Consider the following 23997-nt stretch of genomic DNA (forward strand, 5'->3'; position numbering starts at 1 on the left):
ATAAATTTTTCTCAAAAAAAAAAAAAAAAAATCTGTTCTTATCAGTTTAATATCTGATACGTCTCCTACCCGGGGACCATATATTAAATTGATTTTTGGAGCAGGGAGATGGAATAGGGGCTTGCTCCGTCCACTCCACGCATCGACCTGGTATTGCAGTATCTCCAGGACCGGTGCACCCCCCACTCTGTGTTCAATGACAATGTTATATTAGAAAGATACTCAGAGCAGTTACTGTAACTATGCAACAGTACTGCAAGGTTTGCATTACAACCTTGTGTTTGTGCAGCAGTCCAGAAATGTAACAGAAGTTTAAACGGACTCCTTCTATTCAATGACATTAATTTATAATTGTATGCAAAGAACATTATTTCCGATACAGTACGGTGTAAGTGACGCTCATTTTAACTACTTTATGTTGGTAAACACCTAAAAGAGCTTCAGAGGTTACGTGCAAAAAAATGATTAATATGATGAAAGAATTTGGCCATCATATAAGGTTTTAATTCTGAGTCACATTTGCATGTTATTTAGTTACAAAATAAATGCATCTGTAACCTGTAAGTTATTTGAAAAAAAGGATAATTAAATTACAGTAGAAAATGTTCATTACATTTGAATATTTTCTTGTCTTCCCAACAATGCTAATCAAGAACACAGATGAGAATGATTTTGATCAGCAGTGAACATGCTAAAAGCCAATTCTCTTAGCCACCACTTACAATACATTAGCTTTAAGTTCTGTCCTCTGTTTTTAAGCTGAGAAATAAAATACGAAAACATTTGTTTCCTGTCAGATTCCTGTAAATTGCTTTATTTGATTGTTTGTTTAGCTTCACTGCATTTAAATTGAAATTCAGTATGATTATCCGGCTAGCTTCTTCGGCAAAAATGAAAATCCACGTTTGTTTCTCAGCCTGCTTTCCCCTGACATATCAAAATAAAGGAAAAGACACTGCCCACATGTGTGCACCTCATTTTCAGTTACCCAAACTATTTTGGCCGTTAGTCACAGGAAGAGAGAGCTGTGTAGTTTGTCACCAGACTGTACGTACAAATCTCACACCTAGGACTCAGTTCCTGTATTGTTTTTGTTAAATGCTTTAACACTTCTAGACTCTCATTGTGCCAACTCCTTCCAAATATCCTACTTCTGGTTGTGAGAGACTCTCCGTGCTCACCTCTGAAATAACATGTTGCAAACATCTCCGCAAGATGAATTCAGATGGATCAACTTTAAAAAAGAAAGTTTTGGTTTGGCATTTCTGCTTCATTTGATAAGTTATGGGGGGGGGGCATGATCTTCATCATCAAGTGAACTTTCAAATGTCTCTGCAATTAAACTTGAGAAAGAAAGCACAATGTGTGTAGTTGATGTGTTCCAGGATCTCTCCAAAACAGAAACACAAAATAATGAATTCAGGACAACTCAACTTTAAATTGATTATTTTTTATTTTCTTAGAACAAAACAATTCTCCATCTGCATTTCAGATACGGAGACGCAGAACTGAATAGGTAGCAATTAAAACAACACAAAAAGAGAAAAAAACAAAAACAACAAAAACAAGTGAGCTATAATAAAAGTTCCAAAAGACAAATCTTTTACAAAACCATGTTGTCCACTGCCACTGAGCCACCGGAGCTTAAAACCAATTCACCCAAATATGCCTTCTCACACGTCAGGTTACTGTATAAGCATAATACAAAAAGTAAAAAGGACAACTTAATATCGAACACACACGGGTACTGATGGGGCATAAATATCAAAAATGTTAAATGCCTGTTCGCATTTGTTAAATCTGCTTTAAATACCAAATGTGAGGAGTTTAACTTCAGGGATTAATTATATTATAGAAAGGTATTCACTGTATTTGAAAAATCAAATTTTCCCCAGGTGTGTTGCAAGCAAGTCATGGTCAAAGTACCAGTGAACATGGGAATGGTGGACCAGTCGTCATCTTCCTGGCTACAAGGGTGCGCTCAGTTGGCGTGCTGAACGGTGGAGAAGCACAGTTTGAGGGTGTAAGGGTAAGGACCGGCTAGAGAGACAGAGAAGAGAGCGAAATCAGGCAAAGATAAACATGACCCAAATAATTATGATAATAATAATAATGTTTACGTCGCTTTTTAAATTCCACTTGTTTTGGGGTTTATTTATGCAAGTAAAGACGAATGCTTACAATAAAAAAGTGAACATGTAGTTAACGCAACATGGCTTCCAACTCAATTACAATAGTCCCATTTAACTGTATGCAGTTATGTTGTAGTTATTTGAAATGACTAAAACTTAGAAACAGGAAGGCGTCTGAGAAGATGGCATGTGCGACCCCTGAACCAGAAGGACGAGCCGGAAATGTGATGCTACCAAGCTGACCAATCACAGGTCTTGCGGTCTGGGTCGAAGAGACAGCAGAGACAGCAGCGATCATTCTTTTGAATTAGGTCAATGTAAAGGGCCCAGGCAAAACTTTCGGAACCCGGCTCAGCTTTCAACAACACTTAAATTTTACAAGGCGCTGCAGTGGCCAATCAAATACGTGTGAAGACACAGTAACATGGACGCAGTTTGTCATCTTCGAGGTGGAGGATAACCGTCGCTGTAACAACATTCCCGAGTAGTATGATCTATAATGTCCTTAACCTTCAAAGTATGAGTGTGTTACTCAAATCAGAGACTCAGTTTCAAGGTACCTGAAACAGTCTGAATTCCTGATCACCACCACAAGAGGCTCATGGGAGCAGTGTCTTACACATACCTGCGTTTTTCATCTGATAGTGGTTCATCATGGCCAGGGCCTCCATGGCATCGTTGATGGACTCCCACTCTAGCAGACCTGAAGCACTGCGGTCACTGGGAGCTGCACCACCTGGTGGTTAGAGGTCAAAATTACAAAATTGGTTTGTCCATCTCGAGTTTGACCACTACGTTACATTTCTTGATTTGGGTTGCCATGGCACTTCTGAAAAGTGCATTTGTTGCTTTTCTTTCTATTTGAGAGATTCCAGATGTAACAGCAGCCATGTTTGATGTTAACTATAATTATAAACAAATAAGCAGAATCAAATCAGCTTACTCTTTCCTGTGAACATTTTGACGTTGACGGGACTCTTAACACCAATCTCATCACAAATCTGTAAAAGAAAACATTTATTATTAGGGACTGCAATAGCACTCTCAATGCTTGTATTCTCAACATCAAAAGCTTACAATAGTTATTTTTTTGTACATTTATAAATACTTTAATTGGTCACAAACACATTCTAATGCAATTAGCAGCAATACGTTAAAATACTCTCCTCCAAACACACACCCACGTCCCTCTTTCTACAGACCTGAGAGAAAATCTCTGGCGTGACGTCTGGCTGGGCGTTGAAGAAGTGCAACACGTTGCTCGGGTGCTGGATGCGGTTTTTGGCCGCTTGTTCTGGCGACGTGAACCGGTTGTTCCTAGAGCCGTGGAAGTCCTTGAAACTGCTCGTACCATCTTCCAGCTCATAGCACTGACCAGGTACGATGGCTTGCTGCTTTGACACGCTGCAGGGAGGAATGGTTATACGTTTAAAAATATTGATAAATATAAAAAATAACCCCACACATTTCTTAAATTTCTGATGCCCTACAAAGGGTTAGGAGATGTTCATGGGTGTGCAGAGCCTTGCCAATTAGTTCTTGCTGTACATCCACATCACTAGAATAGCACTAACTTGTCTCATTGGCACAAGGTTTCAGTAGATCCAATACTCTTGAAGCTTCCTACTTTAATTTCTAGAAGTGGACAGGTTTAACTCACCACACATTCATTCTCTGTGCAAAGAGAAAGTTGTTGTTGAGGTGAGTGATGGCGCGGTCCACTGCGTAGCAGTCTCCCATTTCCACCATGGCCGCCCCAGGCTTACTCTTCATGAACTTCACCTGTGGAATGCAGAGACCAGTTTTATTGCAACCTGCCCCGTAAGAGACATAGAACATTCACTTGTACACAAATTGTGTTTATCGATACACGCCAAGTAAATATTTACTTCCAAAATGCAGCAAATGAAGCCCCAACTATGTCACATGACAAAACAGATCCACTTTTTAAACACCGTTTTAAAAAGCCAACTGTTAAGAGTTGTTTTCAGTTCATAATCCTTTGTTTTAGTCTTTTACATTTAGACATCCTTTCAACTTCAGACTGTTGATTTGCTTCTTTCTCGTGCATATTCTGCACAATGTTTACACTTGTATACATTTTCTGCATATTACACGACCTTTAGGGGCTAAATTGTGCATTTTCTCTGCACAAAGTAAAATGATACGGGTGTTATTTTGTATCCTGTGATTGTAGGCAAGGCCGTCATTTATCTGCTTACACAGCCCGTCTTTCACACGGATGTTTGCCTTTTCAAAAACTTTAATTATTAAAAATAATAAAACCTTGGGGAGTCAGCAAATTAGATTGTGCAGACAGCATCTCCATCCCCTTCACAGCAATAATACACATCTACTGTCAGACACTGACCCGCTCTACATTCCCATAGAGACAAAAGATATTGAAGACACGGTCGGCGTTCATCTTGACGGGGTCCAATCCGTACACCATGACAACTGGAGACTCCGCATGGCCACCGTACTCGCCAGGAGGAGGGGGAGGAGGTCCGTAGCCTGGCCCGTAGCTTCTTCCTCCACGCCCTCTCATTGGTGGACCCATACGACGACCCTCATATGGTGGGGACCCGTAGCTCTCGTCATAGCCGTGGTAACCACCTCCTGAAGAACGAGGCAGAGACCAGCGAGTGAGACACTCATCAAGTAAGGCGAGGTCCATTCAAAGAACAATTTATCTAGAAAACTTCACTGCTGGAGAAAGATATTTGGTCCCTATATGACACAGCACTGTTAGCTGCCACTGTGGGGAGGACCCATTTACTTTTTTATACTCCAGACGTTTTCAGAGTACACAGGAGCACAGTATTTTGTATTTTGTACAAGTATGTTTGAGTGTGTTTTCTGGTTCCCCAGTGGCGTGAGAGCCTTACCGTACTCTGGAGGGTGGTCGCCCAGCAGAGCAGGCTGTCTCTGGCGCTTGTTGGGGTTGGCATTTACATCATCTATGAAAACAGGAAGACAAAAGAAGAAGAGAAAGGTAGAAGGGAAAAAAAAAAAAAAAAGGTAACTGGTAAATATGACAGACAGGAAACAAAACTGGCTGCAATCTTTACAAGACATCGTGACGGCTGCGCATTTAAGATATGATATCATGGTAAACTGACATTTTGATGCCAAAATCTGCCTCCAATTTCACACCATTAACTAGATGAATAATTTGTCCAGTGCTTGATAAAGTTACCTTAACAGTACTCGAGAAAGACGCATGCATTTCAAGATTGATTCATCTTGCCTGCAAGTGCCATACCAGCACATATACACCCCCCCTCCCCAGTAACACTCCAGGCTACATCAAACAAACCAAGTAGCTAAAATGATCTCAGTGATCAACCTTGGTCTGTATTCAAATTAACTGAAGGAAATGGGGGAGGGAGGACATGAAAGTAACAGATGGCAAGACTGGTTTTAGGTTGTAGTAAATAAGCCTGAAACAAGCCCTTTTAATTTAGAAACATCCACAATGGGAAACCCACAGTACATAAGATAGAACAGGGGGAAATGGCAAACATGAGGGGGATGCTGATGATCTAGTAAGGATCACAAATGGCTACATTTAAAAATAAAGTTTGTACGCTCACACACACCTGCATTGCTCCCATTGCCATCTGCATCACCATCTGTACAGGTACACAATAATCATACACAATCAGAATGGAAGCCAGGTTAATCAAAACGTACATTATTTTCCTGGGCAAATGTAAAGTTATCCCAGTTAAATGTCAAGAGAGTGCAGTAAAAAAATCACTCATGACAAAGCGGACTGTTTCAGGATAAATGCAGACATAAATTGGCTTAAATAAATTGAAATGCGGATGGCTTGGTACCTCTGCAGGTGACCAACCAGGCTCATGCAGCTTCTACAAGCAATTTGGCAACCAAAATAGCAAAAGCGGCATGGAAATTTTGGGACCCCATCAGCCGCTGTGGCTGGTGCGTGAAGAGCTCTCCTGGCTGTCCAGGTATATGACGTTTTTTAATAAAACAAAAACAGGATTGGTCATGGGTCAAGCACATCCTACATGATTTGATATTAAGTTCACACCCTTTCTCCAGATTAAAAACATAATTTAATTCCCCAAGAAACTATCACACAAGTCCAGGAAACCACACATAAATGACATTCCCAGTGGCTATAAACTGCCAACAGAGGGAACGAAGAGGACATACAGGCGAACAGACACACAGTAGGTTTGAGTGACATTAGATATGCAGGCTCCGACAGAACCACAACCACCACCCTCTTCCAGAAAGAGAAAGTTTAACCCCGTTTATGAGGAAAAAAAATAAAAATAAAACACATCGGGTTATGTCAGTCTTGTGTGGCGATGTTGAGTGCTGGGCTTTTGCGCCATGTGGTGCTGTGCAGTTATGTTTCACTTACTGCAATCTTTACAAACAGAGGGAGGAGGATATTTGCTGCAGTAGTTCCACCACTCTCCACTCATTTCATTTCATCCCATACTCTTATCCTTTTCCTCTTTTGGGGAGGGAAACAAGTCTCCACGTCAGGATCGATTCCTGGTTTTGAAACGCCCATTGGTGGGTTGGTTGACCATTTGGCTGGCGTTTCCATCCTTTTTGTAATAGTCCGCTTAGTGCCCACTGGTAGGCTGCCATAGAGCACATTTCTGTTGGGAAGCTGGCTCCTCTTAGCCGCAAATTGCCAAACCTGCATCACATGGAAGGCGTTACACAGGTTCTAGAGACTTTAAAAGTATTAAAGTAGAGAGAAAAAAAAAAAAAGGGCACAAAAAAAAAAAAAAAGAGGGATAGCTAAACAGGGATGCATGTAGTAAGAAAAGAGGGAGGAAAAGATGGAAGAGATGGGGAGAAAGAGCGAGAGAGAAAAGCTGAATTCCATGTGGAAGGAAACACATAAGGGGTAAAATCAAAAATGGGCCTGACTGGGCTCTCAGTGTGCTGGATGGTGTTGTCAGCAGTGTCTTCATCAGTTGTCTTGTGTTGACTCCAATGTGACTGGCTACAGCTTGATTCGAAGGTGTGAGTCGTCTATTGGATCAGTCGGTACAGCGTCAGCAAGTGTCGGAGAGAGTGTGTAGCTTGAGTGTTTTTGTTTTCGTGTCAACAAGTGTGACGAGAAACGTAGCCCAAAACAGTACAGGAAGGGCCGAGGCGTTTTGGGGGGGGAAAAAAAAAAAAAAATTGGGTCGACTGGTTAGTATCAGTATGCATCATCTGTTGTACTGTCACTACCCTCTGTTTGGGTGGATGCTGTGTCTTCTCTGGTATCAGTCTCCATCTGGTGTAGACAGTGGGGGATTTGTAGATGCAAGCTTTGGCCTGTTTCAGTGTGTCATTCGCTTGTGTCTCAAAATGGGTAAGAAAAGGGGAAGGAGAGAGGGGTAGGGACCAAGTGTAGCTCAGTGCCCAAAACTCCCCACCCTCTAGAAGTGTGCGTTGTCTTCGTGGCTCTTGTGCTGGAATGCAGAGATGAGGAATGAGTGCCATATCAGTCCTACATCGTCATGTTGAATGGGTGGTGTCTTGTTGTTTCCCCCCCGTGTATCTCAGGGGACATTTGGCCCTCTGTATGATAGTGGTTGTGTCCTCAATGAAGAAGTGGATACTTGAGATGGTGGTTGTTGTTGAGTGATGATGTTGTCAGCATGTATATGCCTCTCCCTCTTAACGCAAACTCCTCTGCGTGTTTTTTTGGACTTGCAGAGATCACAGATTTATCAGGAGAAGTAAGAGTTGCATGATGTTTTTTCCCCTCCCCCCACAAACTGATGCTGGTCCATGTCTCTGTTCTCACTTCTCAGACAAATCATATTTCAAAAGATCAGTTACAGACAAAGCCGTCCATCTGACACTAATCTGACCAACTGGCCTTCTGTCAGAAGCACTTTCTACTTTATAGCAAACCCATTTTGGTAGCAGCGTGTGGGACGATAAGTGCTTGACCTCAGTATGCTAAGTGAATCATTGGGATTTTCTATGAAAGCCAACCAAATGGGACAATTTAATGTCAGAAGTTGGACGACAGTGGTAAAGACCAGGATCAGTCTTGGTGGCAAGGAAATGTTTTAAAAGTTTAAATACACATTTTTTTGTTTGTTTGTTTGTTTGTATTAGCTCTATTATTATTTTTTTTTATAAACACTTCTTTCATCCCAAAAACCCAGAATTTATAGGTGCGATAAGGAAGGCAGCAACTGCAAGTACAGGCAAAAAGAAAACTTTGCACACAAGGTTGTGTCTTCATGACTGAAATATGTCAACATCCGAACAGCAATTTTGTTGTGTTTTGGGGCTGCTGTTGTAACTTGACTGCAGCAGAAACACACTGGAATGTATGAGAAATCCTGATTAAATCTTGTTATCCTCTTAAGAGAAGTCATATTTGATACCACTTCTACAACAAAGTGAGCCTTTACTCCCTAAAAGCCAACTTTCTTTTGATATTTAGTTAAAAAGACATGACGGGACCTTTACATGAAGCCATTTCACTTTTTTAAAAGATGTTATTACTAATCCCTTTCTAAGAAAAGAGGTTGTAGAGCAAAAGTATGTCCTTCTGTCAGAAGATATCCTGATCTCAATGGATTACCTGATTTAAAAAGAAATTAACGTTTATATACAAGAGTGGATTGGTTTTGCAATTTGTTCTCCAGTGTGTGTGTGTGTGTGTGTGTATACACACACACATATATATATATATATATATATATATATATATATGAAAGTGTTAACCTTTCAAAGTATGTTTGGTTCTTTAAAAATTGTGAACATTGAAGACTTGTGGAACAACTTTACCCTGTAAATGTAGGAATGCATGTCAGAGAGCAACTGATTGAGTCAAGATACTTAACCCCTACTTGCTCCAGAGGCGTGTGACCTCTGACGTATATAGCAATTGTAAGTCGCTTTGGATAAAAGCGTCAGCTAAATGAATAAATGTAATATGAAGTGTTAAAATATTCTGCCTAAACAAAAACATATTTTTTACTCACAAGGACTTACAATATTTTATAATCGCTTTGGCCCAGTTTTCCCAACAGTTTCAATGTGCAAAACTCTTGAAGAGAGTAATACAGCCACTTGATATAAGCACAAGTTAGAATCCTTTTTACTACTTAGTACTTGTACTTAGTGTACAGATCACTGCATCAATGCAACGTGAGTTTGTAAGCATTGGATGTAACTTTACATCCACTGTCCTATATTTCAAATGTAAAGGAACAGTGAAAAGAACGAAAAACAAAGTGGTATTTCTTTCCTTTTGATTGCTGTCAAAGTGTTGCAATTTATTTGTGTACTTACTGTAAATAACTTAATGTTCTGCACTTTCCAGTGTTACAGTATTACTGTAGCTGGCTGTATGTTTTAGAGGATTAAACTTGCAATATGACGCACATTTCTAGGTTGATATAGAACAGAAACAAATCGATGCAGGTAACAGCCAGTCATCATTTTGCTTTGTACGAACATAGAATATATTGTCGAGTCAGGCTGCAGATTTCATCATCTATATTTACAGCATACTAAAAATAGGACAGTTTTCAAAAGTCATAAATCACTTCAAATACTGACTTTGACTTGTTAAATATAACAGCGGCCATGAGGAGTTAGGAAGTGTTACGCATTACCTACTTTGATAGATATTTTCATTGTGTGTGCTGTCTGAGATATTAGAAGAAGTGTTTGATTTAAACTCTGTTGTGACAAATGAGTCAAAGCCAGTCAGGTCAAGTAAACCCGAATAACTGCATCCCACAAGGTAAAGACTCAAGATATAGAAGAACATACAGTTTCCAGAAATCCCATGCTTTCTTCCAATTAAGTGACTAATTCTACACAACTGTTGGATGTTACTTGGGAGTAATGTCACCTTTCTGTCTGCAAATGTGTTCCTGCCATCCCCACCACACAGCATTTAACATATTTAGCTTTAAAATATTTCTTTTTCCAATATTTATAGTTTTCAGCATTTATTTTACATTTCTGATCTCATGCTAAAATAATCAATACCCGCTATTTTTATGGTTGAATTGTTAGGAGCTATCTAAGATGAATATTATCACATCATGCCCCTGATTTTCCATAACTTTTCACTCCTACACCCTGACCATAGGATATATTGACAAGTGTTGGGGTAAGCAACAAGTCAGTCATAATGCCACACAAGTTCTTTCCAAAATACTGTATTAGTACACTGGATACAATTTCAAATGCATCTATTTAATAATAACTTAAATGTATATAGCATTTATTAGTAGCATTATAAATGAAGGTGCTGCCTCCATATTCCCAGTAGCTTGCTGAAACTCCTCACAGTGGCAGTAAAGGTGCTTCACAGTACCAGGCTTCTACGCTACAAAGCATGTGTGGTGCTTCGGGAAAGTGTTCGGGTGTTTAAGGTTTTACCTGGGCCTCCCAGATTGGGGTTTGTGTAGTCCCAGGTGTCTTGGTCATTCTTGAACACATTCAGGCGAGTGGGCTGAGGAAACACAATTTATATGAATATAAGCAAAGAGTTAAACTGCCTGACAATAAATGTACAGCTATTCATACGTCAGGTTTGTTTGAACATCGACTGTGCCATGTTTTGCAAGAATACCTTAGCATACTCGATCTTCAGGGTGCAGCAGCCAGAGTATATATCTGCTCCGTTGAGTGATGCCTTGGCCCGCTGGGCGCTTTGCACAGAGTCAAATGTAATGACGGGGTTAAGTACAATACATAATACACAAGTGCCAGGTTAACGTAATGTTTTATGAATTGCCTTAAAATGTGCCATACAAATAAACATGCCACCAAAACCAGGAACAAAATGCCTGCATACAGCTATGTTGTTCCTGGTTCCTATGCAATTCCACAGAGATAACATTTCAACTACAAAAACCTTTGAGCACATCAGTACCCAGTACGCGCAAAATACTTTTGGATCTGTGTATGCTTCCTTATAATTGGCAGCCAACATTAAGCCATCCACCGCACATTTATTTTGACTACCAGGGTTTAATCATTTGCATCTGTGAAATACATCTACATGTTTCAGAACATTGTGTCTTAAGAGGTTTGTTTATACCGGGGCACAGGCGATTAAATCTGACCTCACATACCAGTCTGTTCATTCAGTGTTTAAACATATTTTGCCATGCTGTGGAAATACACTAGTAATCAACACACTGCAATCAACAATCAGATTGCGACTCCGTGTCAGATAGCACTCATGGAAAAGGATATTCAACCATTGCCTGGACGCCATTCTTCCTGAAGATAACGATTCTCTGGACGGGGCCACAGTTGTTGCAGATAGTGTAGAGGACATCCTGTGACAAAAGTTCAAAATATATTTACATACTACACAGAGTCTGATGCAAATGATAAATTAAGGTAAGCACAACAACATTGCGGTATATGTAAATGTAATCTCAGTTCAACATGCAAACGAGATGAATAGAGATAGAAAGAAGTTGTCATTTAGTTTCAAGTATGAGTAGGAATCTATATGAATCTCACAGTTCGATCTCAGAAAAGTCTGACAATAAACTAATGTTCACAGAAACTTAATATCCACAAGTACTTTTAGGGTAAGTTTAGGGCAGCAACTAACAAAGTTTTTAATTGTCGATTATCTTTTCCTCCTCCATTTTAAATAATTGTAATTTAAATACGTTTATGTTTTGGACTGTTGGTTGGACAAAAGAAGACATGTGAAGACGTGACCTTAGACTCAGGAGAGACACTTTTCACTGTTTTCAGACATTTTATAGACTAAATGAATCATATCAAATAATCCCCTAAGATGGACCGCATTATAAACCAGAGACAAGCAGCAAATCCTCAACAGAAAAGCTGGAACCAGCAAATATTGAAAGCATGGCAGCACTGGATGACCTCTCATTTGTAATAGAAAAATGCTCAAAAATTTTAATGTTCAGATCAAAATTGGTGTGGATAGTGGAAATTCAAAAAGTTATATTGATATTACTTATTTCACGTTATAATAGGAGGGGCAGGGCTTTTCCAAAATTGTACTTTTGGGCCATCATTTGGTTAAGTGGGCTCATATTTCTGTGGAAGCACTTGCACATCATTTACAGTTATTGCGCCAAGTTTAATATTACTAACTCATTTCAGCTCACTGCAGTTTGAGCAACAGCTCTGTAGCGCCACTGTTTTGTGTGAATTATAAAACCTCATCACCGTAGAATGACTGGTACCTACGCCACAATTCTAGTCAAGAGACACACAGTGGCCCAAATCTTTGCATTTACCGTGGTGATGGGGTAGATGGGGTTCATGATGGTGAGCAGAAGAACATTGTTAACACTTCTAGAGTCATCAGAGTCTCCCGGCCTGGAGATCTTCTGGCTAGTGGAGTAGTTGATAAAGGCTGGGTGGCCAGCGATGTAAACTTGGTTGTCTGCAGCATATGTTACGGCTGTGGATGATCCGTTCATGTCTTCATACTCAACCAGGGCCTGACGCTTCTTGGGCATCACAACCACATAGCTAAAAACAAAAGCAATGAAAGGGTTAGATGATGTGAACTCAAACCAGACTACATTTGCACCTAATTGCTTGTTAAAATTTTACTCTAACTTTCCTATCTTGCAGGAACTAAACCTGCCGTGCACCTAACCTTGGGCTGTTTAAAACCAGGTAATGGACAACATATTGTTGTTAATCCTCATTGGGGAAAAGACACGCTTCTTGTTTCCCTTTTACATATTTTTCCACTCAAATGAAGCTGCTGTCTTCCTCTTACCTGATTGCTCCAAATTCTTGTAAAGCCTCCACAAGGTCAGCCTCTGTGACACCATCCACGAGCCCCCGGACGTGCACCACCACAGAAGGAAGGGTCTTGTGTGGATCTTCGTATCCCTATTTTGAAAAAACAAAACAAGCATAAAATTAGCCAACATGTTCTTATGTAAAACTACTTGCGCAAGTGGAACAAGATTGTACATTTTGCACATTCTTGTCAATATCCTTTATGAGTTTTCCCAGTCCTAGTTTTACGTTTTTGATCTCTTTACGTTTTCCTGATTCTGTTCTCTGTTGCAATCTTATGTAATTTCCTGCAATAAAAAATATTTAGCATGCAAAGTATTAAACTTTACATTTGCCAGTAAACACTTACACATGTTATGTACTGTGTGTATTTAATATGTTGTGTATATACATTTCTCAAAAGATTTGCCAATTTGTTCTTTTCTTTTTAACATCTGGCCAGGGAAAATAGATGAAAATATACACATGTATTTTTTCCTATTCATCAAAGACCACACTGTCCAAGCTATATAAACAAAACAAAATAAAAAAGGAATAGGTGCAAGATATCTTTTTAACCTTTGCACAGTATAACTTTTCTTTTATAGAAACAACAAACAGAGAAAATCAGCCTACAGATTCTGTCACGTATTCTTTCTTCAGTATTTATGTCATGCTTGCTTTAAAAACAAAAACACTAACGTTAATTAAACTGGAGGTCACTCGGTGCAATTGAGGCTTAGCTAATTGCCGTTGTGTGTCGTTTTAATGTTTGATTGAACACGCACCAAATTTAAATAAATATTTAGTTTAATCAATCTTGCATATATAATAAGACTAAAATATAACCCCACACAAAAACAGCAGCAGACTCGATGCTGGCCCTCATTACAATGTGTAAGGTTAGCTCACGGCTAGCATCCTGCTAACGTTACCGGTACTAGAACAAAGCCGGATTGAGGCAAGGCCCAACTGGAGAAACCGCCCTCAAATGATCCCATTCAGACTCCACAACACAGGTACAAGCACGGATAATGTTTGGAGATGCGTCCTCGTTAGCCTCACACGTCTAATATACAACACCAGCTCATATAATATAAGAGTTATGCGCGACACCCGTCACACAAAGATGAACGGTAACGTGAGGCGTCGTGACACCTTTTTCCAGACGCTAAATCTGAATGAATCAAATTCTACGAATAACGCTGTTACTTCGCTTGTTATGTAAGTTAAAATAATCTCCAGCGCGGCTCGCACACACACAAAAACACAACTCACCGTTGCCATTCCGTCGGTTTTCTGTCTTTTCGTTGCCCTGCCGTCTTCGCTGTAGTAACGGCTCGCTGCAGTAGCCATGTTGTCCCGGTTAAAAAGGATGGTGGTAGTGACGATCAACTGAAATGGACGGAAAAGTCAAGAAAAACGAGGCTCCCGTGTCCACGCCCAGCACAACGGCACCGCGTGCTGTGATAGGCTCAGGCAGCTGTCAGTCTATTTCTGACTTGAGGAACGGCCAATAGAAGAACAGGCTTTAACTCGCGGTATTAAATGTCGTTTTCCAACAACATACACAAAGCACCTGAAGAATGTGATAATTTACAAACTATACAAGTGTCTTAATTATTTTAATGATATATTATCAGTATTTTTAATTACTTTGACTATTCCGCCATAATTTTCAGGGTGTTTATATTTTTATGTTGTAGCAGTTAATCGGTCACAAAAGACAAACATGTACATATATATGTATAGTATATTTTTAAGAAATGCACAATACAGTAAAAGCACTGGCATATGGATCCAGTGTTACATCACTTATATACAAAAAAATAATAATAATCTGTAATTAAGAACTGCAGTTATCTTTCAGACATCTTAACAAATTCAATCAGATATTTTATTGATCCCAGAGGGGAAAATTCTTTATACCAAATGCTCACTTTGCCTATCAAGGTATTAAGGAATATAAATAATAGAAATAGAAATCAAGGCAATAAATCACTTGTCTAAAACTTCCAACAAACCAAATGTTGTACAGCAAAACAAATGTACAAAAAAAAAAAAAAAAGAGAAATAAAATAAGACCACTGAGGTATGTTGAAGAGGTTTATTCAAAAATAAAACTGTCACCATCTTACCACATAAGGAACTGATCAAAACTGTTAGAGCAGCAAAATCAAACTGAAGCTCTGTGTATATTTTAAAATCAGAAGTCACAAGAACAAATCAACACACGGGGAAAATCTATTCAGCACACAGTGAAGCTGATCAGGTTCGTAAAAAGGGCAGTGCAGCACAAAACAAAACAACAAACAGTAGGAATGTGACATCAGATTTAAAGGCATGCAGGCCAGCTACTGTTTCCTTATGCCACCATGAGCGGAAAACAGAAATTGAACTCAAAAATCAAATTGGAGGGAAAAGAATAATAATTTGCCAATTCTCAATAGGGAATAATATTTTAAAGGTTCTGAATTTGACCTTAAGGAATAAAAGCAGTTTTTCAATGCAATGTCCTCACCCTCAAGCATCAACTGCAATTTTCCACCGCAATTTAATGTATGCTTTTTTTTTACACTTGTTACAAGACGTTGAGAACAAAGATAACCTCTGCAGCAGCAACATTTAATACAATCTCTATCAAATGGAAACTGATTTATGTCTGATGCACGAAGACTACAGTCCTGGGAAGAAAATTCAACTTAAAAAAAAGACTGGGACTAGACAAAAGACAGCTGCTGTAGGACTGTAAAAGCAACAGGGTGCAGGGGTTGAGGGTCTGTCTGTTAAGCAGAGCGGTAGGGGGGGTGGGGACTAATAGTCTTCTTCATTCAGTCATCTGCTGGCGTAGCACTTCGGTTTGGACTTGCTGAACGGGAACGACTGAAACAGAAACAGAGAGGAGTTAGCTCGCCACAGGGGAGGACGGAAAATCCCCTATTACTCATCATCTTAATTGTGAAAGTTCATGACTGGATGGGTGCTGAAATTTCTCAACTGTCTGAATCTCTCTTTGACCAAGGTTAATCTCAAAAACTACAGATTATTTTTTTCTTTTATTCATCTAAGGCAACCAATCTATGTATTTGAGATATTTAAGTCCACGGTCCACAGCTAAATACATACCCCCCCCCCAGGGCAAACAAACACCCATTTTAATAAATGAAAAGTCCTTGAAACGTTTTGTCGTCATCGCCTCACTTGCAACTACAGCAGTTTTTGCTTTTGACAAGGAATTTAGGACTAATGGAAACTTTTCTAAACCCATATCTGCAGCAGGTCTCCAAGGTGAACAGCCTCTAGCATGTTAGATGGGGAAGGAGATCTAACATGCCAGATGCAAAGAAGTGCACATTTGAGAGTCATCGTTATTATTTCATTAGTGTACCGAGTTTGATTACTAAAATGAACACTATAATGGTAAGGCAGCTTAAAATGGTAATGTTGCAACATGTATGGCACAAGAAGAAAAACATATCTGACAAAGCCTCCTCAGAGATATCAGCCCATTAAAATTCATTCTTTTTCATTCACTCAGTCATCCACACACTCTCACATGCACCAATTCATTTGTACTCTGAGCATGCTTGTTAAAAAAAAGGCTCAACTTTAGCGCTAAAATTACCAGTTTTCACAGACTACATCAAACCTGTGCATTTTTCTTTCACCATGAATATGAGAGCTTGTCAGGGGGTTTGATTTTTGGTTACCTTTGGAGACAGTGGCAGAAACAACAAGTACAGAGAAGCGAAGGATGAAAGGACTGAAGGACGGATGACTACAACTTGGAGAGACACTGCGCTGGGAGGCTCTTGAAGACTGATCTCTCGTCAGCTCTCTTTCTCTCACTTTCAGAAGCTAAGACAGAGGCCGAAGAACTCTGGTAGGTAGGGGGTCTGGTAGGTAGGTAATGGATTTAAAAAGGTAGTGGTTGAACTCTGATCTGTGTGGGTCAGCCCTCTGGTAGATCTGAAGGCTGGCTGGCTGGCTGGCTCTAGTAGAACAACTCTATGTGCGCATGGGCTGATCTCGTCTGAGCGTGTGCGTCGGTTGAACAGACGGTCACCCATTCACTGTGGGGAGGGTTCGGTCGGTAGGTCGACCTCTTTCTCGCTGTCTAACACCAGATGCAGGCGAAGGCTGATCTCAGGTCAGCGCTTAGTCACCCTCCCGCAGGACGTACACACCGCCAGCTGGCAGACCCTGGGCCTGGGATCAGCTGTGGTGTCAGTGCAGTGATCAGCTCCCACCACACGCTTTAAAGAAAATATGAAAAATAAACAAAACTGTGCTGCAAAGATGCTTAACGTAAGTCACACCAATGGTGTTGTTTCGTCTGATCTCAGCTAGTATTTTCCTGAAGAGTTCTCTTGATCTAGCCAAATTCAGGATAGGGGACTAAATTTTAAGAAGATAAAACCCATTTACAATGCTACCTGTGGCTATCTTTACTTAACTTGTCAATTCAGTGAATAAAAATGTCTCTCTTGCTCTGTCAGACTAAATTCATTTATTTAGAATTCAGCTACATCTAGGGTGGCTGAGATCAATGGAAAGCAAGAGTACAGAGGATATAGCTGCATCTCACTGCTTTTAGCTACAATGAGTATAAACAGTTTAACGGCTGAGGGGAGACAGTCTTCCATGTGCTCTCTTTTCACAATCAAGTGGGGGCAATTAAGAGCCGAGGTTACACAGTGCAGAGCTATCAAGAGCTGAAAAAGAGAGCACAAGAGAGAGGTCGAATCCTTCGTCTACTTATACTTCCCTATGCCAGACAGTGGGCCTATGTCACTGTTCTCTACCCCACCCACTCCACTACTGGTCAACAGCAGAAGCAGAAGATGCAGATCTCTCTGTGTCAAGGAGGTAGAGCGGTCTCAGTGGTCGTCCATCTCACCGTCATGTGGCGGTCGTTAGGTTGGCAGCATGACGCTCCCCGGGTGGAAGGAGGGTCTGTTTAACAGACATTCCCTGCCTAGGATGGAGCACCTAGCTTTGGCTAACGAGAAGAACAAGACTGACCCTGTCCTGGAACGCAAGATAGTTATAGTCTGAACTGTCATATCTAAAATCTATAATGATTGATCTAGACCTTATCGGAGTCTCTTCCTACTGAGGTGTTACATTCGTCTAGAATGTCTTGGTAAAACACTGACAACTGGCAGGATTAATCACTATAAATTAATACAGTCTACAACCTGTTTTGGTGAACGAGACATCTAAAATGAGGGTTTACCTGTTCCTCTTGTGGTTGGCTGACGGAGTTCGCGAGCGGGATCGGGAGGCAGAGCGTCTTCTGGGCGCAGAGCCAGACCGAGACCTAGACCTGGAGCGACTGGAGAAAAGAAAACATTTACATGCTACACTTTTGAAAGATAAAGCTGGAATTATGCTGAGATGCATATAAACATCTTTGCAAACCTAAGCGTAGAAGGATATTATGGGTGATCGTGGGCTGCAGAGGCCCGCGGAGGAGCAGAATTGCACACCTCACTTCTCAACGTGGAGTGCTGACCTGCCCGTCAAGCAAGCTGAATGGTTGATCTGACATTTTCTTTTCAGGGTTTTGCCGTACATGTTAGCATAGTACTGCCAAAAGTGATCTTATAGCAGAGCAGAGTAAACTTATCCCCATCATATCCATTTACGTTGATAAATTCAACATGTGTTACACGGATAAACTAGTTTGTTTACATTGTCACTGGGGTGAAACTGATGTCAGTTTATTATGTTTTCTTTACATTTGCTTTCTTCCCGTTCACTAACTACTTTGACTTTGCACAAATGTCTGTGTATGTTCCCTTACATGCTGCCGGGAGAAGCATAATTCTAACCTAAGTTACAAGTCACTACTGAAAGTTGTGAATAGCTAAATTAATAAGCTGGTTCCCTGCTTTTTGTGGTGCTAACCCCATGAGGACAGGAGCTAAACAAATGAAAAGGCAAACCAACACAACACACCAGCAGCAATCATTTTTTATATCACACAGCCAAAAAACTATTTGACTTGGCATGTCTCACTCTACAATCTTGTTGCCAGGACGGGAAGGTTTACGATGAGTTCAACAGTTTGTTCCAGATAAAAGCTGTGTTAATTATGATTTGAAACCTGCGGCTTACACAACCTACCTTCTCACTGGAGTCCTGGACTTTGAACGAGCTGGGGAGCCAGACCTAATGTTACAGGAAATAAAGTGAGTTTAATTACAGCTGTAGTGGGAAGGGCAGCACTTGAGGCTTTAACAAGAGTAAGGCTTAAAAAACAAAAACAACCCCCCCCCCCCACAATACTACACATGTAGCCCCGAGGGAGGTTTCAATCACCTCTCCTGCTCTGACAGATTCTGCTGCAGAACTGGATTAACAACCCTGATATAGAGCAGCTACACCTTTCTCATATATCACTGTAACAGTTCATTGCTGTTCCAACAAGCTTACCTGCTCCTGCGTCTGGAATAGGATGGAGATCGGCGACGGCTCCTGAGAAAAGAGAAAAGATTAAAACAACTGTATGCATGTTTATAAACTCTTGCGCAATTACAGTTTTTAAACCAGATTTTAAAAAGGGACCAGCTTTCATTCTTCTTTGCAAAGTGAGTTATCAATTCACTCCTGGGTTGATTTGCTGAGGTTGGATGATATTACATGCAGGTCACACCTGTACAATCAGGCTCAGATGAATATTGTTTTTGAAGCACCCAAAATTTAAACCAAAACCACTGAGCAAATTTATGTGAGCAACGAGTTAACTCTCAAAACCCTGAAACACGGCCGCTAAACTGACTGCACACAATACACAGCAAGTTCCCTTGTTCTTTTTGGATGAGTCATACTTTTCTATGGCACCCGCATACTTGCATTACTAAATATAGACTTCCTATTCTAGATTGCGTGTCGTCTTCACAGACAACCCACCAAAACAAGAATTTCCTGTCAATATTTCCTGAGTTGTGTCTCTGTTTCGGTGAAGACCTACCGGCTGTGGCTTCGGCTGCGGGAGCGAGATCGATAGCGGTGACCTCGGGACCTGGACCTGGAGCGAGAACGAGAATGCGAGCGAGACCTGGAATGTAAGAAGAAATAAGTTTATATTCTTCAGCATCATAGCCTCAAAGTCAAAATCTTGTGCATTGAGAAAAAAAAAATGCATCACATTAGCCACAACCACATGCAAAGTGGACTGTATTCCTTCACCTGCTGCGACGGCCTCCTCTCTTGCTGAAGCGGTAGCAGTCATAGGCATAGTGGCCCCGGTCCCCACACTGGTAACACCGATCATTGGGGTCAAACTGGCGTCGGCTGGGGCGACCACGGCCCTTTCGTGACATGCCTGTTGACATTTCCACACGAACACGGGAACCACAAAGGACCCTAAGGAGAAGGAAGGTTGTAATAGAGACCATTTTAATTCCTGAAATGGTCGCGATTCAGACAGCAATGATTAAATAGACCAAATTTAGATGTTCTTCTTCATTCCCCAAAAATTTAACAATGTCTAATTTGTTTGTTACAAGGCAACACATACGTAAACACAAACATACATGGATACATTATGAACATTGTTAGTAGTGGGTCATTTTTGTTTTCAAGAAATGTCAAAACAAAAAGACTACTGAAATATTACAGGAACATTTTACTACTCACTTTCCATCCATTCCTTTCACAGCATCTTCTGCATCTCTGGGATCCTCAAACTCCACAAAGGCAAACCCAGGCGGGTTCCTGGCCACCCAGACGGTTCTCAGCGGGCCATAATAACTGAACGCTCGCTCCAGCTCCCCTTTGGCAGCACCGTTGCCCAAGTCACCCACGTACACTTTACAGTCGGTAGCCCGAGACGAACTACGGGAGGATGAATAGTAGGACATATCTCCTTTCCTGCTGGGAGAAGGAGACATGGTGGCTACATAGAGTAGAAGTGAAACAATTAGTTCATCAATCAATTCATCATCAGAAAATTTCTCTAAAATCATTAAGGGAAACTGAAATCTTTTGGTATTCGGACAGATAAAACCAGCCTATATTCGGCACATTTGATATATTTAATAGACTAAATGATTCTTTTATTATTTGAGAAAATATGCAGATCAATCAATTATGAAAATAACTATTGGTTACAACAACAGAAGATGGTTTGCCACCTTTAACCCAATAAACATTGCATTTATTCGGCAGATCCTTTTGTCAAAAGCGATTTTAGTCCACAGATACAACTATGCTGCAGATTTGCAGGTTTTATGGTTCATATTGGGGGAGAAATCCTTTCCGTGCCCTCAAGTCGAAGCTCGGTGTCACTAACACACCTTAATCTCTGGAGCTGGTGGAGGCTGTTCCAGAAACACCGGAAGAAGAGCTTTAAAACATGTCGTTTGGTAGCTCAGCAGGCGCCTGCTAGCGCGCCAAATATCCTCAGGTCTCTTTAAATCCACAATAAATCTCGTCCTGTTGGCTATTTTCTCAGCGCAAATCAGCTGTGTCAAATAAATTCAAACACGATTAATTTATAATATTTGGATAACCAACCTCATTAAGTGGTTATATAAAGACCCGATAGAGTTGGTTATTTATTAACCGGGCAAGTTTTGTTGAGAAGAAACAATTAGAAGTTTATTAACTCTCCATTATTCATTCATCGCGATTAAGTTATCTGATACGAACTGAGGACACAATGTTGAATTAAACGACATGCGCGGGATCAGTCTAATTTATGTAACATTAACTTAACGTCACAGCCAAGAACATCCCCGAGTCTGTCCATTCTTGCTCCCTAAGCATTTTAATAAACAACAATTAAACCTTTGCACAGATAACAATTCAAAATAAATACACAATATGCGTTTGCAGCGTATATGTAAGTAGTTGTACCCAGGAATTAGCCGAAGCCCTTCCTCTCCGCCTGCTCATAAACAATGGCGGCTGCACGCGTTAGCTTAGTTACCTTCTTCCGCTGTTCCGCCGATATTTGATAAAACTCCAAGCAGAGATGGACTTCAGTCGTCTTCAACAGAAGCCCGTGGTGGTATTTAACCAACTAATGACTATTCTTACGGAATGAACTAGCTAAATAGCCACTCTTATGAACATTAACGGATATTCCGCATGTCTTTCGCACAGGTTGACTGCGGGTTAACCACCAGCAACGACATTCAACCGGATGACATCCGCATCTGCGCAGTGTGACTCAAAAGCCGCAGCAGTAGTAGGGGGATATTTACACTTCCGGTGAATACTTTCAAAATACAGGCACCAAAATGACGCAATCATTTTAATAATAATAATACATTTTTTGTTCTTTTTAAAAATTGTACAATAATATATGGCATAGGGAAGAGTCACAACGACATTGGGGCTTACAATATATGGAAACTATATGGAACTCCCAAAGTGCCAGAAGAATCAATAAATGAATAAAAGAATAAATAAATGTGGAAATATATGCAAGAAAGAATGAATGAATAAAAGAATAAATAAATAAATGCAGAAATATAAGAAAGAATGAATGAATGAAAGAATAAATAAATGAGACAAAGCACACAAGATAACAGATAATGTTAATTATAAAGAAAGTGAAACAAAAAAAACAAAAAGAAACAAAACAGTGGTTACATGGCTTCAGTTCATTTTAAGGCAACAATAAAATTAAGCAGTCTTTTGGTGCTTTCTTCTCCATAAACAACAGGGAGTTGTAGTAAAATGCAAATTCTTTTTTTGAAGATAGTATATAAAGACTGTGTTTTCATAAATCTTGGCTAAATCTGTGGATAAAATTTACCATCCATCCGTCGTCAACAGCTTATCCTGCGTACAGGGTCGCGGGGGGCTGGATCCAATCCCAGCTGACATCGGGCAAAAGGCGGGGTACAGGTTGACAATCCATCGCAGGGCCACACATAGACAAGCAACCAGTCACACTCACACTCACACCTAAGGACAATTTAGGGTCACCAATCAACTTGGGAGGAAGCCAGAGCACCCGGTGAGAATCCATGCAAACTCCACACAGAAAGGCTGTGGCAACCAGGGAACCCGCGACCTTCTTGCTGTGAGGCCACAGCGCCATCCACTGGACCACCGTGCCGCCCTGGGGGATAAAATGTACCTTTTTTATAAATCCAAATGTGATGTTATTTCTAGTGAAACTGGAGAGAGACTTGCGATAAGGCTCCAGACAATCTTACATGAATACAGAACGTGTTATAGGAGACCGGGTTTGGTTAAGTACCAGTAGTAATTAGAACTCACTGATTTTTTTAGCTAGAGTTCTCAAATTGTTATACAAAATACCCACATTTGTTCACTACAAATAGCACCAATTCAGTACTCTACAAGAATATCACAGACCTTGTGAGTTGATGTCAAATGCAATGTGTTCCCCAATAGCGGGGTAGGTTGTAACAATCACACAAAAGAATCAAAAATAGATGCCACACTATATGAAATGCTTCCAAAACAGGTAGTTATATAAAAGATCAATGTTTCTCTCTTGCTGTAACAGCCTATGTCTGATGACTCACACATGTACAGTATGTGTATGTAAATTTATCTACAGAATAAACTTACTTAAAAGTATACTTAATAACTACTACTACAATGTAATTAAGTAAAGAACATCTCTGTACAGCTTTAGGTCTAACTAAAAAGAGGTGTATGTGTGTGTGTCAATGTGTGTATATTCTTATTCAGAGTCACAGTCAGTGCTTGAAGTGGGCCGGTATTCACCGGTACGCATACCGGCACTTCTATATTTTACTCTTTGGCGTATCGGGAATTTTTCTTGCACACAGGCACTTCTCACAAGCTGCCCATACACTTTTCTACCCTCTCCACCAGTGGAGACCGAGAATGGAAAAGGTCGAGTGACATGTGAATGGGGAGTACTGGACACAGTGCTGACAAATTAATGCTGGTAACCCTGGAGTGCGGGTTTGGTGGGCCCAGACTGCATAAGGCAATCTGGAAAATATTAAAATCAAGAAAGTACCTAGTTTAATGTAAAATGGATGGTTGTAACACTTTTTAAAGAAGTGTTACAACCCACCCCACCCCTGTCAGCGATTGTTTAGTTAGCTGTATTACCATAGTGGTTTGAAATTAGAAAGGA

At 40.4% G+C, this 23997-nt stretch overlaps 2 protein-coding genes and 1 non-coding gene across 7 annotated transcripts; 1 reads left to right on the plus strand and 2 right to left on the minus strand.

Moving 5' to 3' along the window:
- Positions 1-184, plus strand: LOC119883665. Its single transcript, XR_005440734.1, has one exon. It is a non-coding gene; the product is annotated as a U2 spliceosomal RNA (small nuclear RNA).
- Positions 185-1434: 1250 nt separating this feature from the next.
- Positions 1435-14326, minus strand: LOC119883560 (heterogeneous nuclear ribonucleoprotein L-like). 2 transcript variants are annotated; one of them, XM_038694266.1, is made up of 14 exons: positions 14172-14325; positions 12889-13004; positions 12395-12632; positions 11361-11446; positions 10732-10828; positions 10539-10611; positions 5735-5767; positions 5021-5092; positions 4504-4751; positions 3793-3914; positions 3335-3536; positions 3076-3133; positions 2758-2868; positions 1435-2040 (listed from the first exon to the last, which is right to left on the minus strand). In XM_038694266.1, exons 1-14 carry the CDS (start codon positions 14247-14249, stop codon positions 1982-1984), a joined length of 1593 nt encoding a protein of 530 aa, XP_038550194.1. In that variant the 5' UTR covers positions 14250-14325; the 3' UTR covers positions 1435-1981. The 2 variants fall into 2 exon arrangements, with proteins under 2 accessions (XP_038550194.1, XP_038550195.1); XM_038694267.1 differs by lacking the exon at positions 5735-5767 and having other exon boundaries at positions 14172-14326.
- A 659-nt stretch (positions 14327-14985) lies between these two features.
- Positions 14986-22062, minus strand: srsf7a (serine and arginine rich splicing factor 7a). Of its 4 annotated transcripts, none has more exons than XR_005440683.1 (9): positions 21835-22062; positions 20541-20774; positions 20091-20267; positions 19873-19959; positions 19335-19376; positions 19026-19070; positions 18133-18231; positions 16604-17149; positions 14986-15776 (listed from the first exon to the last, which is right to left on the minus strand). XR_005440683.1 is itself a non-coding variant. In XM_038694269.1 (8 exons), the coding sequence occupies exons 2-8, from the start codon at positions 20792-20794 to the stop codon at positions 15725-15727; spliced, it is 756 nt and encodes a 251-aa protein (XP_038550197.1). In that variant the 5' UTR covers positions 20795-20799; positions 21835-22061; the 3' UTR covers positions 14986-15724. The 4 variants fall into 4 exon arrangements, 1 of the variants encoding a protein (XP_038550197.1); XR_005440682.1 differs by having other exon boundaries at positions 20541-20777; XR_005440681.1 differs by having other exon boundaries at positions 20541-20799.
- Positions 22063-23997: the final 1935 nt, after the last annotated feature.

Source organism: Micropterus salmoides, unplaced genomic scaffold (genome assembly GCF_014851395.1).
Source record: "Micropterus salmoides isolate LMB-PRFRI ecotype aquatic unplaced genomic scaffold, ASM1485139v1 Ms_hic_scaffold_3, whole genome shotgun sequence".
Taxonomy (NCBI): domain Eukaryota; kingdom Metazoa; phylum Chordata; class Actinopteri; order Centrarchiformes; family Centrarchidae; genus Micropterus; species Micropterus salmoides.